Source organism: Neolamprologus multifasciatus, chromosome 22, assembly GCF_963576455.1.
Source record: "Neolamprologus multifasciatus chromosome 22, fNeoMul1.2, whole genome shotgun sequence".
Classification (NCBI taxonomy): Eukaryota; Metazoa; Chordata; class Actinopteri; order Cichliformes; family Cichlidae; genus Neolamprologus; species Neolamprologus multifasciatus.
In genome coordinates, this window is record NC_140459.1 from 8,092,357 (window position 1) to 8,108,514 (window position 16,158).

General features: G+C 37.5%; 1 protein-coding gene across 1 annotated transcript; it reads left to right on the plus strand.

Moving 5' to 3' along the window:
* The first annotated feature begins 1,665 nt into the window (after window positions 1–1,665).
* LOC146492852 (putative C-mannosyltransferase DPY19L4) lies at window positions 1,666–14,759 on the plus strand. Its single transcript, XM_085149292.1, has 19 exons — window positions 1,666–2,058; window positions 2,186–2,335; window positions 4,117–4,241; window positions 4,330–4,420; window positions 4,605–4,726; window positions 6,290–6,435; window positions 6,599–6,722; window positions 6,816–6,950; window positions 7,164–7,295; window positions 7,423–7,524; window positions 7,623–7,696; window positions 7,798–7,956; window positions 9,249–9,368; window positions 9,461–9,581; window positions 11,752–11,808; window positions 11,900–11,982; window positions 12,070–12,202; window positions 12,515–12,673; window positions 13,058–14,759. Exons 1-19 carry the CDS (start codon window positions 1,968–1,970, stop codon window positions 13,220–13,222), a joined length of 2,289 nt encoding a protein of 762 aa, XP_085005418.1. The 5' UTR covers window positions 1,666–1,967; the 3' UTR covers window positions 13,223–14,759.
* Window positions 14,760–16,158: the final 1,399 nt, after the last annotated feature.

Here is a 16,158-nt window from a genome sequence, read left to right on the forward strand (position 1 = left end):
ACAGTTACACAATTTTCTTTTTCCATAAGACAGTTATAGGGTCTGCAACTAGTTAGCTTTATTATTAATTTAAAATGTCTTTATAACAAATAAATGAATAATAAACACTGAAAAAGATTTTATAAAATTTCCTAAAATAATAAATAAATGGTCAAATTGCTTGTAAATAATTTCTTCACATTTTAAAAGGTGCAATTAGATTGTTTCTTGCCATTTGTAAAAGAAAAAAGCCCCAAAACAAAACACAATGAAAAACTACTATTAGACTTTTAAAATCTCCAAATAATTGTCTGATTTCTTTTGACTAACCTATAAAGGTGATATTTTTGTTAGATTTTTTTTACACGACCTCTTCCCTTTGTTATTTATTTATCATTTAAATTTAAAATGGCATATTATTTAAATCATTTTGTAAAAATCTTTATTAATAAACACCCAAACACAAATAAATAAGGCATGTTAAAAAACATTTTGAAGAAAAGTGGAGCATTTAAGTAATACACATAAATAAACAGAAAATAATAAAGGAAATAACTTCTGTACCATAAAGAGTTGCTAACTAGTCAATAAACTTGAAAATTACACAAAAAATTAATGTTACTCTGGTGTCATATGAAAATCTGTAGAAAAAAATCACTAGTTTTTACTTAAACAGTATGTGTTTACATACTTTCATCGATTGTACAAATGGCAACTTGAAAGTTGTTCAAGAAGGTAATTTGAGAAAAGCATCTCAAATTTATATCTGTCCTTGCAATGAATTCTTAAGACAACAGATAAAAAAAAAAAAAACTTATTCTATGATTCAGATATTAAAACATGTGCTCACCTTTTTTATTTTATTAGTGTGTTCATGTGTTCAGGTTATCAGGAAAGTAAAATTTGATCTGATAATGAAGGAAATTAAAATTTAATATTTATACAACTGCTTGACTTTATTTATCAAAAAAATATTCATAATTCTGGAGTAATAAATTACTCTTTCCATTTTTTATGAATGATTTGTAAAACCTGAAAGAAAAATTGGGAATATGTAAAAAACATACAAGCAATGAACATTTACCAAATTTTACAATTATGGTTATCGGAAAAGGCCTATTGCTCTATTTATATGTTTGTTTGTTTTTTAAATATTGTAACTGATTTGTTAAAATGTTTTGGCTGTATTTGCAAATGATTATATTTTCTTTTTGTACTATTGTTCATGTGTTTAGTCCGTTTTGTGCTTAAATATTATTTTCAATAAAAGTATTAAATTTCCCAGTTTTTATTAAGTAAAGGTTTACTCAAAACAAAACAAAAACAACATCCAAGGGAGTATTTGCCAAAGGAAACACTATTAAATATAAACATGTCCTTGTATAAGGTTATAATAACTGACAAGAAGCACTTCTAATATATATTTTTAAGAAAGTAAAAGTAATAAAAATGCAAAGAAATACCAATACAGTACTTTAAAAATACATAAATTGATTTTTTTTAAATGTCAGGTATCAATTTAATGGAAAATTGCATTATGAAATAATGCAAAAAAGAACACGTCAATGGCAGTGTTAAAACGTGGTCTGAATAATTCTTTAGAAAGGTAAATGTTGTTTATAAATCAAAGTTGTTCTTTTATTTGTATTTATTTATTTTGGGTTTCGCTGGCGTTTATTTGTCTGGTCTGGATTCTTCTTCGCTGCTTTCTGTTGTCATCTGCAACTTCCGCCCAGCAGTAGCGCTAACTTCAGTCCTCCATACAGGCACCACTAAACTAAACTCTGCCGCTGTGCCGCTGTCGTTATACAAGTTCGTGAAGGATAAAATCTCTTGAGTAAAGTAACGTTTGGAGCCTGTCATCTGCTGAGTTTACCTTAACGAGCTTATCTTATCAATTTGATCTTAGATTAGCTAACTGCTTTTTAGTTAGCATGCTGCTGCCTCAACACACCAGACAGATCCTCTTGGCTTAATTTGATTTAGTCATGACTGAATTAAGATGCCGGAAATCAGAAACTTTGGAAGGAGGTAATGAAGAGGAAGAGAAACAAAAGGAGTCGGAGCTGGAGACCAAACGTAAGTTGAGCTAACTTAGCAGTTTGCTAATTGAACATGAGCGGTGTAGCTTCCAGTGGAGAAACAGTTTAATGTCAGAGCACATTTCTGTATCGATGCTGTGACAGCCAGTCTCTCTCTGCTCTAGCACCAGATGTTGAAGAGGTGAGTGGGTCAAGCGCTGCAGCGGCTGATGGCTCGCAGCAGAAAGATGAAGGTGAAGTTAAAGGCGGTCAGCATGAACAGGAAGAATCAAGCAGAGCCCAGTCATGTGTCAAAGCCAAGGGCTTATCTGCATGTAAGTCCATTTCTTACATACCAGCCCACTTCATACGCTGCTCAGTGGCGTTTAAAAAACAAACAATTTGATGGTCAAGTTCATGCTGTACATTAATGGGGACCTATTATGCTTCCATGAAGTGATCCCTGTGAGACAAAAGCTTTAGTCTGCTGTAGATGCTCTGTTTCAGACAGTTTTCCTGCATTTGTAGCTCTGAATGATGTCAGTAAGAACATCTCAGGCATGGAAGCTCCACCCACCTGCTGTTCAAACCCCCTGTTTGCAAGGTTCAGCCAGTCAGGGGGAGGAGAAAATGTGAATCATGCAAAGCTTTGTAGTTTAGTAGTTGTACTTTCAAATTAAGTAAGAAAAAAAATGCTACATACTGTATAGCTGAGACAACCGAAAATGAAACTGAATTGTTTGTCATCCTACATAAATGCATGTTTATGTATGTCATATTTTGGTGGTGTAGTGGTTTGCAATTTCACAAGGAATAGCATTGAGTGTAAAAACTCGATGCCTTAGCTTATTTATGTGTTATTATGTTGGGATGTATGATAAAAGACATGAAATGATGGATTGTAATTTTTCTACCTCCATTATTATTATTATTATTATTATTATTATTATTATTATTATTATTATCCTTTATGTGCTTTTATTGCATATCAGAAACACTGAAGAAAGCCATCGGATGAAACACGTCTCTTAATTTTTACTGCCATGCAAAATTAAAAATATTCTTTACATACTTGTGAGTGCTGACCTTCTCATTAATAGAGCTGTTTGATGTGCAGAGACACAGTTTGGCAAATGTGCCATGGGCGAGTTAAAGAAGTAGCCAGGGCAAGGTTGAGCAAGTTTTTTTTTGGCAAAGTACACTAATCAAGTTCCAGCTATGAAAGTTAGCTGGTTAGGTAAATAACAAATCAGTGAAGACAGTGCCACATAAATCCACAAAATACATAAAATCTTTAACCTCATTTTGCTCTGCAAGAAGGCTTTTCAGGAATGCTTGTGCCATTCAAGAAGAGTGAGAGAATGAAAGAGAGAACAGTTGAGATGCTGAGACAAACTGAAGCGCTGGGGCCCGAAACATTAAGGGAAGTGTGAGGAGGAAGGGGGCTCTGTGCTCAAACATGGTATAAGGCAACTGTGCCTACTGTGAGCACACCCTTAGAAAGCTTAGTAAATGTCAGATGCTGTGGGAGAGTGATTGAAAAGGCTTCAAATACAGATAAGAGAGGTATCAAAAGTACAACCAGGTGCTGAAACACATGCCACGGTGACTCAGTGACGTAACAGAAGTCGACTGTCCTGCAGTGGTGTTGGATCAAATGTACTAAAACATATGTCTCGACTTCATGAGTCATGAAATAGTGCATCTGTGGCTTCCAGTAAACACTGAAATTGCAGTTAAGTGTATTTTTCCATCTTGCAGAGTTTTTGTACATACGTCACCAAATTTGTATGTACTGTAAGATTTTTAGACATTTCCGAAGAAGTTTCGTTTTTTTGCACGTGTTGCAATGTGTAGGAGACTAAATGTAAAATGTCTCTGGCTGTACTTTGGTGGCAGGTGTAATGTTATTTTTTGTGTGTTATTTTTGTCATAGTAGTATATATGATATTGATATCGCTGTTCAGCTCAGTTTGCAGCTGCAAAGAGAAATAGTGTGTGGTAGAAAATGGTTATTTAAAGTGTGTGAGTCAAAAATCTTTCCTCTCACATTTAAGACCTACAGAAGCTTTTTTTGTTGATGTTGTTTTTTACTGTTAATGCTTCTTCTCCTCAGCTGTTTTCTTACAGCGGCTAGTCCGGGTGTTCTTTGGATGTCTGGCATCGGTTGCCTGTGGCATGCTATATGCAGTGTATCTGTCCACGTATCATGACAGGAAGTTCTGGTTTTCAACTCGACAGGTGGGTGACTTTTTTTTCTTTTCCTTTTTTATCTTTACTTTGCTGCCCAATCATACGAGCTCTAAAATTTACTTTGTATATTTCTAAGGAGCTGGAGCGTGAAATCACTTTCCAGGGAGGCAGTGGGGTCTATTATTACTACTACAAGCGTTTGATCGCAGCACCATCCTTTGAGCGAGGTACAAGCACACTGCCTGCTTCATGAAAGGCTTAGCGAATCTTCAATATTTTTTTCCATATTTTTATTCTTGGACTCTATTATAGAGTAGATTTATATGATTCAGAGTTTAAAATAGTCCGCGGATAATGACTTTAATGTTCCGCTTTCCTTATGACTCAGCTCTGTTGTTTTGTGTTTTACAGGGTTTTATGAGCTGGTGGTAGATAACAGGACCGTTTCAGGTCAGACCATTAACGCAGTCGAGCGTTTGTCTCTTTATCCAGAGCTCATCACAAGCTTCATATACAGAGTCACAGGCAGCCAGGTGAGGATTTATTTAATCAGATTTTACATTTCCTGTCTTCTTTGTGTGTGTATCTCAAAGCAAAATAAAGCATAAAAACCACTGTGACATCCACTCTCATTCTTGGAGGCTGAGTGCCTTCTCTTTCAATAAGCAAGGTTTAGTCTTATTGAGTCTCTAAATTCATAAAATAACCTTCTGTCTGGACAGAAGGTTCTTTCATCTTCGGGGGAAACAACCCATTAGTTCTCTTTGCTTTCTCCATTCACTTTTGTCTGGAAATAGCCAGAATAGTTCAGTTGACTCAAAATGCAGAGCTGAAGGCGTAATGCGACCTCCAGTGTTTGTTTTTGTAGTCATTTTTGTGAGGCATTAGTTAAATACTGGGGGGGTTGGGTTAATGGCAGCAGAAAAGGGAGAAGAGTGGGACAAATGTTCCTTTGCCAAACTGAGCAATGCTGCTTTTTTATTTCTATTTATTTGACTTTAAAGGTGTAGGAGCATTTAGCTAACTATAATGTTTGGTATTCAGCAAGGTCTGAATGTTGGCAATGTTTCTATGCGTTTCCAGTTCAGATAAGTCTGTTTCTGTCAGGTTGTGCTCCTCCTATTCAGATATTTGGGCTTTTTTGGCTTTAATCTGTCAAACAAAAATACTTAAGGTGAGATATTTAAGATATAGTTCTGATGTTAGTGCTTCAGTGCACTGTTTTAGTGGTTTGCGTTTCTTAATATTAAAGGAGTGCATAAGACAATGCTTTAACTCACCAATTCTGTTCATTTGAAACTGATAGATATAGATATTTTCCCCTTTTTGTAAGTATAAATTACATAAAAATAGTTTAAAATGAAAGGCGTTAAAGTCCTAACTGTAACAGCTGTACAAATGCAAGTATCCTGAGCATGTTAGAGCAGGGATATGAGAGAGAGCAGAACATTTCCATATTTAGTTTGCATTTGTGAGTCACGTGCAGCAGCAAAGAGAATCAAGTATTGTGTTTAAAGTGTGTGCAATTTTGCACATAAAATACAATTGCTTTGCAGTGGTTTAGTATTTTAATAAAGAGAAAATATAAATGGTTTGACTGCATAACAAAAGTCTGGCTTACAGCAGAGAATGGAAGTCCAAATAGAAACTAGTGGTACAGAGGCTTTACACATCCGTGTTAAACGCACCGTACATGGAAAAAGCAAAGAGAGTGTGGGAATATGTTAGTACAAGTCCTAAAAGTCAAACTGGTCAAACTTCAGTATAATTTATGCTTTGATAAGTCTTGGAGCAATAGGGCTGCCCAAACAAAGCAGACCCTGTTTTACTGTCACAGCTGATTAACCCAGCTTACCTACGTCAGCTGAGCTGTTTTCATCAGTGTTTTTGGCATTAAGCATCTGCCTCTAGGCTTCTGCAGGAGTAAATGTTGCTGCATTAGTACTGCTAGCTATGGACATTATTATAATGAAGTGATTAGGAGTGAAACATCACAATTAAAAGTGACTTGATTCTGCCACTTTAAGGTTTGACCACAAACACTTTTTAAGGATCACCGTCTTTGTCTTTTTCCACTGCTTCCCTTGATAAAACAGGATTTCGTGGAACCGATTTACTTCTACATTGGAGCAGTTTTGGGCCTGCAGGCGGTCTACGTCACTGCCCTCTTTGTGTGCAGCTGGGTGATGAGTGGCACCTGGGTGGCTGGCATGTTGGCCGTGGCCTGGTATGTGATCAACAGGTAAGGTGAACAAACGTTTCCTTAAGCATGAAGTTTCTTTGCCTGTCTGTTCACGTTTTCTCATTCCAGTAAAACCTTTCTGGTGACTAATGCTACAAACATCCTTCTCTCTATTAAAATGATTAATAAAGTTGTATTTAATTCTGTTTCTTTTCTCCCACAGAGCAGATACAACCAAAGTAGATCATGCTATTCCTCTGCGGGACAACTGGGCTCTGCCTTACTTCTCCTGGCAGGTCACAGCTTTGACTGGATTCCTGAGAAACAAAATCGGCTCTTCAGCTGAGGTGAACCCCTCATGAGCCTCATTAACACACACAAAAAGAAGAAGTAATGTGTGCTAGAACGTTGCACTAACGATTGAGTCTCATTCTCTGTAGATGTTCTGCTATCTTACCATGAGTGCCACCACCTTCACCTTCCTCCTGGTCTGGGAACACAGTCACTACGTGCTCTTCATCCAAGGCTTCTGTCTTTTTCTACTTGATTCTTTTGACCTGGTGCCACCACGTAAGGTAACACAGTCGTAGCTTGAACTTCTGAAATTTCAGAACTCTTACTCTATATTACTTTAAACTAACAATTTTGCATTTATGATATTTTTTAATGCAACTTGTGGGTTTAAAACAGGTAAAATCCTGCCGACTGTTTAAATAAAACAGTTTTATTTTCTCTTCTGTGATTGGCTGTCTTTTTCTTCTTCATTTCTCCATTTCTGGGATGAACAGATGGCTGACATCCACAAGGTGTACCTCAGCTCCTTGTTCCTGGCCTACATGTTCCAGTTTCAGAACACAGCCCTGCTCAGCTCGCCTCTGCTCAGCCTCCTCATTGGCTCGGTTCTTGCGAGGTACTTCCAGGTAGAGTTAGCTTCCCCCTCGCAGCTCAGTCATGACATTAGATAAACTCTTTAAGGTGAAAATTGTTTTCAGCTTGGAGCTTTTCAAATGGGAGTAGCTCCATTAACATTTGTGCTTTTTTTTCTAGCAAAGGATGAAGGTGGGTCCTCTTGTGGCAAGAGTGATGAAGCTCTTCCTACATTTTTACCTGGTCTTCACCTCTGGGATCACCTACAGTTATTTGGTCAAGGTAAATCATATGGGAGCAGGGCATCTGTGTAGCATTCAGTGGCTGATACTCAGTTTTTGGGTTGAATGCAGTGATTTGTTTTGTTTTTTTATTTACAGAAACTAATTGCTGCAAATGAGAGCGACTTCATATTGAAGTTCCTTGAAGTAAAATTTGGACTCAACACAACAACGTGAGTCGTGTTTTTTGTCATTGACTTAGAGCAGTAACCTTATTAGTGAGAACTAATCTAATGTAATCTAACATAATAATCTTCTTTTTTCTTCTCTTCAGCGACTTTGTCCCCAACTTCCTCTTGTGCCAGGAGAGTTTCCAAACGCCCAGTCAGGACTTATTTCTACGTCTGACGCAGGCCTCGGTCCTCCCCTTCTACTTCCTCGTGCTCGCCGTCTGCCTGCTTTCAGCCTTACAGGCAATCTACAGAAGGCTCAGGTGAAACACTCGTGGTGCAAAATGTTTCTGGTCTAACAACAGACAGCACCATGCTGTCATCAGCTGGTTTCTGAAGTCTTGTTTTAAAGCCTCAAGTTGCCAACAGCATAAACATGGTAAAGTAGTGGAGATAAGGTGAACCTGATCCAAGTTACTAGACCAATTGCAGCAGATGAATTGGCACACCTGTCACTAAGTTGCCAAACCACTAACTTAACAAAACCTTTGGACAGGCTAACTACGTAAGTCGTAAAAAGCTCCTTTATAGTTGTTACTCATAATAATAAATTTATTTGTGCAGCACTTTTTAAAAAGCACAGTTACAAAGTGCTTCACAGTTTGAATCAAAGTGACACATTTAATACAGACACATAATCAACATACAGTCATTCATTTATTCCAGCATGCACACTTCTATACATTCATTAGATGGAGAGTATGGCCAAAATTAATCAGAGAAGAATTAATGAAAGGCTAACGTTTAAAAATTATTTTTCAGATGTTGTTGAAAGCACTGACTCTCCCGATGGCTGTTCCAAGGTTCAGACCCTATAATCTCAAAAGCATTGTTACTTCTGATTTTTCAATGAGAGAGGATGATCTAAGAAGCTGTTGAGACTCCTCTTATAAGGTTTCAGTAGCTCTGCTGTGTTAGCAGTAGCCTGGCCGTGTAGCACTTGATGAGTTATATCAGAATTTTGAAGTGAATTCTGAATTTCATTGGAAGCCAGTGAAGGGAAGCAAGGATGGAAATGATGTGCAAACGCCTGCTAGTTCTCATTAGCAGCCTGCATTCTGGACCAGTTGAAGTTGGATTAGTAAGATCTGAGAGATGCAAATAAAAATAGTTACAATATTCAAGGCAGGAGAAAATTAAAATGTGCACTAAAAGTTCAAAATGAATAAATGACAGTTCAGGAGTTTTGCAGTTTCTCTTTTATGAAGGAAACAAGACTGGATGAACTTAGATATGAAATTCAAAGTTCAGATGTTGATCAACGATGATAACCAGCTTTCCAACAGATGAGCTGATATTGTGGGAAATTGAATGAAATTAAATGTTTGTACAAAAACTATTGAATTAAACTGAATATGCAAATCGATTGATAACAAATGCAGTCTTCATGTGTCTAGTAGATTAATAATTAACTGGTAGTTGATACTATGTTAGAAAAATGTGTTTGCCCAATAACACAGTGACATTTGCTGGTGACTCTTGTGTTGTTGTTGTTTTTAAGCAGTCATTATATTTATACTTTTGGCTAAAATCTTAATGTAATTTTCCCTCACAGCGGTCAGCCATTGTGCAAAACCTATAGCCTTGAAAATGGAGGAATAGGAGAGCAGCCAGAGGTCGTCTATCATGTTTTCCACACCATGCTGTTTGGGGTTCTCGCTCTGCTCTTCGATGGGTACGTTGGGAGGGTTTTTTTAATAATTGGGGTTTGTTCACTTTATGTTATTCAGCACAGCTTTTCATCGCCTATGTTCTTCTGTCTTGCAGGATGAAGTATTTATGGACACCATACGTCTGCATGTTTACAGCATTTGGGGTTTGTTCTCCTGACCTCTGGATGACAGTGTTTAAGTGGCTCAAACTGAAGTCCATCCACCCTGTAGTATTGGTATGGATGTTTGTTTATAGTGCATGAGAAACAAACCCAAATGTCTTAAAGTAAACAGGTTTCCTTTTAATACAATCTGCACAGAAGGGGAGGTTTAAGTATATACTGTCTCTTTAATTTACCTTTATGCTAAGTGTCCAAACAAATAGTATCTTGTCTATAAATTGCCGGTAATATCCAAAGGAATGAATGGATCCTGTCACAGTTTCAGTCATTCCTGAACTCAAAGGAGATATTTGAACTGTTTTAATCGGGCTTCAGAGCTGTTCACAGCACTGAAACAGCTTTGTTGAAACTGACCGATGATCTGTTACTCCCATTAGATTCAGGTGATAATGCAGCACTGATTTTGTTGGACCTCTTCACTTGTTCAGATGCTGTCTTGTGGATAGGACTTTCTGTATGCCTATTGTGTGTATCACTCCCTGCCTATTTGTCTTGTGGGGTCCCTCAGGGCTCTATCCTGAGCCCAGTCCTCTTCTGTTCATATCAGCTTCTATTGGTAGTATTAGAAGCCATATTATTTCATTTCATTTCTATGCTGATGAAGACAGTAGAAAATCTCAGGATTTCTTACTATCTTGAAGATATTAAAGGTTAGATGACTAAACAGTGACAAATCTTTGGTCCATTCAAATCTAGTTCTTTTGCCAGAATTTTAGATAATCTCATCCCATATTTATGGTAAATGGACCGATTCCCTCTAACTGAGCATTCAAAGCACGTTTTATTTCAAACATCACTCATCCCCAATTACACACATTCAGACAAGTGATTTTTTTTCTATAACTAATTCTATTGTCTAATTTTTGCACCCAGACTCTAACTCCAATTGATTCGTCTGGGTAACTCAGGGTTCTGGCCAACAGACTGTATCAAATTAGACCTGGATGTTATTTGTGACTCAAAGTTTTGCTTTGACAAACAAGTTAAGAGTCAATGCCAAACTCAAATCTTTCCTGTCTTTGCGTGTTCTGGAAAAAGTCATCCGTCCTTTTATTATTTCACATCTGGATTATTGTACCTCACTATACCTAGATCTCCCTCTGTTTTTTTGCAGATGGTTGCACAGTAAGAATGCTGACTGGCACTACCAAATATGAGCCCATCACCCCAGTCGTAGCCTCACTGCACCGGCTTCCTGTTTATTTTAGAATTCAATTTAAGATTTTACTGATTGTTTTAAGGCCCTTAATGGGAAAGCCCTGGCTTATATTACAAGTCATGATCTCTTAATGTTACATGTCCCAAGGTTGCGCCTCAAACAACAAAGTTACAGAGCCTTTACAGTCACTGCTCCACAATTGTGGAATCTGTTACACCTTGACATAAAAATAGCACCCTACATTTCTCTTTTTAAGTCTAGGCTCTTACCCCATCCCCATCTAAACTCTGTCCTTTTTTAACCAGCTTATGGTGGTTGTTGTCCTTATTTTGTATTCCTGGCTGTAGCGCAGGAAGTACAGGTAGAGCAAGTAGTCTAATGATTGTAAGGTTGGTGGTTCGATCCCTAGCTGCTCCAGTCTTCTTGCCACTTGCCACTCCAGTGCATCCATTGGAGTGTGAAAGTGTGTGATTGCTAGATAGACAGCACTTAAGAAGGTGTTTGTGTGAATAGGTGAATGAGGCATGTTGTAAAAAGCGCTATATAAGTCCAGAAAATAGAAAATAAAACACATAAGTCAGTCCATTTACTATGCGTTTGCTTATTGTTGAAAGCCTCATTATTCTGTATTGTATTTGTTTTCACTTTTTACTTATCTTTATCATTATCTTTAAATTGTTTTTTAGCTTATAACATGAAGTAAGAACTTAAAGAAGAAGCTAAAAGAAGATACTGAAACATCAAAGTTAAAGATGAACTTTATTATAATTGTTTTGGTATAAGCAGCTTAAATGAAGAGGATTAGCGTATTATAATACAATATGACAAAATAGATCTCTCAATAAAGTAAAAATTACACAGAAAGAAGTTCACTTAAATAAAGAAGATAACATAAAAAAAGGAGGCAGTAGAAGTAAAAATAAGTTTACAAAAATCTGAATATATTACAAACAGTTCAATAAATACATTAAAGCTGAATTTAAAAAAATGTTTTTCCCCTCATGAAGAGAAAGGAGTAAGTATCGACAGTTGCTAACTGTGTTTTCTTTTCTTTTTACCCTCCAGTCCTTGATTCTGAGCACAGCTGTTCCCACAATCATTTGCTTCAGTTTGTGGAGAGAGGTGAGGCGTTCAGCCCCTTTTACGTGGGAGCTCTTTATGTTAGACACACTTTATATCTCCTGCGTAACGCTCTTTCTCTCCCATTCTGCAGTTCTCCCCTCGTGTCTTAGCAGAGTTATCAGAACTGCAGGAGTTCTATGATGGAGACACAGTGGAGCTGATGAGCTGGATCAAGTGGGTCTTTAGAACTTCCTGTATTTATAAAGTTATTTGTAAAGTATTTTATCATGGCATCAAACATCGTCTTTCCTCCTCATCTAGGTCACAGGCTCCCGTGGCAGCTGTGTTCGCAGGCAGTCCACAGCTGCTGGGAGCAGTGAAGTTGTGTTCGGGTTCAGCTGTAACTAGTTTACCGCTTTATTCAGACATCAACCTGCTGAAGAGGACTGAAGATGTGAGTTATCATTGCCAACATATCTGTTACCTCAACAGTGCTGCTGTCAAGAAGATACTTGTCTTATAATCAGCTATAAAAAAAAATGCCTGTTAGTCATATTGGTTAAAGTGCTGAATGTGAATTTTAGTCCAAACAGAGACTGCTGTTCCACATGTTTCAAAGTAAATTATTAGTTTTATTGTAGGGTCTTTAAAATGTAAAGCACCTTAAACTGACTGTTTTTGTGATTTGGCGCAACACAAGTAATATTGAAATGAAATTAACTGAAGTTTAACAAAAAATAAAAGGAGGTAATCTTTCCTTTCCCAGACGTACCAGGTGTACGCAATGAGATCTGCAGAGGACATCTACAAGCTCCTGACCGCCCAAAAAACGAACTACGTGATCATCGAAGAGTCGATTTGTAATGAGCTCACTCTTAATAAGGGCTGTAGGATCAAAGACCTGCTCGACATCTCCAACGGACATGTGAGTTTAAACCCTTTCCTCCGTTATAGATTTCTTACAGATTGGACAATTTTGAGTGGATATCAATAATATGGTCCTCTTGGGTACACACACCTACTGATTAGATCTTTTGAGGATGGTTGACCCTGGAAAAGGAGCTAAAATAGCGTGTTACACTAAGAACCCAGAATATGATCAATGAAGATTATTTTTGACTTTAAATCATGCATAGCTACTCTAGTGGAGTCCAAGAATAAATAATTTTCTGCTACTACGTTATTATTAGTAATACTTATCCAATCATCTAGCTATAATCAAGACATTAGTTGCAGAATATTTTGCAAACTCTACAGAATTCGAGTCTTTTATACTTTCACTCACGATCTGTATGTTTGTCTCTTGCAGATCGTCTATGACAAAGGCGAGATATACTCCTTCTCCAAATATGGACGATTCTGCCACGAGATAAAGATGAACTACTCGCCCTACACAAACTACTTCACACGAGTTTTCTGGAACCGCTCGTACCACGTCTACAAAGTGAACTCTGTCATCTCCTTTCAGTACTGACGGCCAAGCGTGGCTCTGCCCCTCCTCAGGTGTTCCTGATCGTATCCACGGATCGGCACACCGGGGCGAAAAAACTCTGATTATCATGGTGTCAGTGGGGAAGCTGCACATTCAAACGGTGAGGCTCAGCTGAGCACACTGCACCGGCCAAACAACATGTATGAACGGCCATATTATTAATCACTGTACTGTAGTTTTACAAGCCATGTGTTACTGTTAATGTTACTGTGAATGGTTTTAATGAAGGTGTGAGTCGCAGAGATCAGTGTAGGCTGAGAAGGGGAAAGCGTTTGCCATGAAATGAAGCAGCCAGAGGTTTAATCCTGTTCACTGATTGGCCCTTTTGTGCTGACAGTGATTGGCTAGGATGCATCACTTTTATCAAGTTTATTTTTTTAAACACCTGCAAAACTGTAGACCTTTGAATCAACATCAGTTAGGCTGCTGATTAACAAAATTATGGCATTAGCATTTAGCTCAAACCAGAGCTCCACAGACACTCCAGTGTGGCTCTTGACCCTTTTTGGGGGGGTTTAAACTCCTTTTCTTGGGGACAAATCTTTATGCATTTAATTTGATTTTTGTCTTAAATGTTTTGCTTTTCTGTTCTGTTCATGTGTTATAATCACGCTACTGTTGTCTACTTAAAGAGAAATGGGTGTCTTCTGTCTAAATTATGAATTTCATTATACTAGCATAATTGGATCATTTTTGTCTTGATTTAAAGGAAATAATTAGACTGTTGAATCACTGAGCTAATAATCATAATCAGCAATCAAGAATTTCAAAATGAAAGTGCTTTATAACAGGATAACACGTAAGATTAGTCAGAATAGTTTTTTGCTTGATTATGTCATTTTAAGGTTACCAAAAAAACAAATAGTGACAAGCATACATGCTCTTGCTTTCTGTCACGCTCTGCCTTTGTTTGCTCATGAAATACTCATGCAGTGCATGTGTACGCGCTGTTCTTTGAAGGGTTGTTGCTGCTTTGGTCGACTTTCGTGGGAAAGGCGTCTCTCTGAGCTGTTTGCTGCTTGTTGTGTGCTCTGATCTGTTAAAGGGAAGTGGAAGAAGACTGTCCAGAAAAGTGTTATCAGTTTTTGTGACTGCTGCCTGAAATCTACTGAAAATAACTGATATCTGAAGTAGGCATGCCTTTACACACACATTTATATGTCTGAACTCACTGGTTGCTCCTATTGTGCTCTGCTTTTTTTTATTTCTTTGACATGAGATGGTATTCATGGTCTATATAAAAAGGGTTGACTGAACTATCCAGGACTTGCACAACCTTCTGCAATCTTCTAAACTGAGCTCTTTCAGCATTTTAAGGTGGTGGAGGCTGGTCCTGGATGCCTTATGTAAAGACATGGCTGCTCCTATGTCTGTATCCATCACTTCCAGGCATGACTGATAATTTCCTATCTCCGAGCTGTTACTTTAGGATTTTGGTGATGAATTCCTCTTGGTGCTGTCATACAGATAACAAGGTGGCCGTGTGGTGAGTGTGTCAGGTGAATAAATATAACACTGAGCTCCTCTTGTGTGGTTCTTTTAACATTATCTGATTTTTCGTTTTTAATCCATCAGTTTTCCTGTCCTCATTACATTCATACTCATGCAGGATCTGACTATTTTCAGAGGAAGGTTTTATTTGTAAAGCATTAAAAAGATATCTGCCTCAATGGATGAACCACTACTGTCTACAGACAGTGTAGCAAAAAGTTTTCTATTGTATATTTTGGCACTTACTTTACTGGCAGTCTGTCACAAAAACACATAATTTGTGTAAAACATATTTTGCTTAATCTGTGAAAAAACCTACAATAACACAGTTTGACAGAAATAAATTATATTTTTACACCAACAAATATAGTCCTAAAGAGCTATTAGCCAAAAAGTTGGATATATTGTCTTGGTGTGCAGTGTTTTTAAAACAGTATCTAAAAATCATCTCTTTAAGAAACAACAAAAAATCCAGCAAAGATCTTGTGATGTAAAGAACCCACAGTGCACAGCTTTGCAGGCACTTGGATGTTTATTTTTAATGTTTCCGGTGATTCCGGTTAGGCCACATTGCAGCTACCTGTCTCCACTGAAGAGCACCGAACTCTCCTGTCAGGTCCTGGCATCCTACTCAAATAGGAACGGCATGAGTTATACTATAGAAATTAGCTGTGTTGGTCAGCTTTCCCGTGACACCACACCCTGAAAACACTGCTCTACCCCTCCCCTGCAGTCGAACCACAAACCACACCTTCAGCTCATCCACTTACTGTCCAGTGAAGCCTCATCAGAAATGGTCTTAGTGGAAGAGTTTGTATCAAGAAGCTGTTCTTAAAGATGATGTGGCTGAGGCATGCCAAATTACACAAGAGCCTACATAGAAAAACACTGTAGAGCACTATCAGTCATGGATTGGCCTCCTCAGAGCCCAGAGCCCGGACCTCTTACTGATAGAGTGAGGGATCACCTTGACAAAGAACAGAAAAAAAGGCAGCCAACATCCAAAGGTGAGCTTTGAATGTTTCAAGATGCCTAAAGAACTATTCCTTAAAAATATTTTTAAAAATTACAAGAAAGCTTTCCCAAAAGAGTTCAGAATGCATAGAAGAGTAAAGGTGGTATGTCTTTAAAGGTGGTCATACCAAATAATGACACTTAAGATTTTTACAAACTCTGTTTTTGCTTTATAAACTTTTTAATGTATGTTTGTGCATTATTTAATAAAACGGAATATAAAACCATGAAAGGTGGCTCAACAACTGTACTGTATGTTTAATTTACTACAGCTCCAAAAATGTACGTTTTTAACATAGAAAAAACATCATTGCATATATAAGCTCTCAATAACGTCAATTCAGTTATTAAATTTAATAAAAACAACTAGAATGGAGAACATTAGAAGAGAGTATTTCAGAGGAACAGCTCAG

Excerpts from the sequence above, each read along its gene's own strand:
- LOC146492852 (XM_085149292.1), top strand. The coding sequence starts at position 1,968 with ATGACTGAATTAAGATGCCGGAAATCAGAAACTTTGGAAGGAGGTAAT. Across the intron at positions 6,436-6,598 it reads GCCTGGTATGTGATCAACAG|AGCAGATACAACCAAAGTAG; the intron begins GTAAGGTGAACA and ends TTTCTCCCACAG. Across the intron at positions 11,983-12,069 it reads GAGCTGATGAGCTGGATCAA|GTCACAGGCTCCCGTGGCAG; the intron begins GTGGGTCTTTAG and ends CTCCTCATCTAG.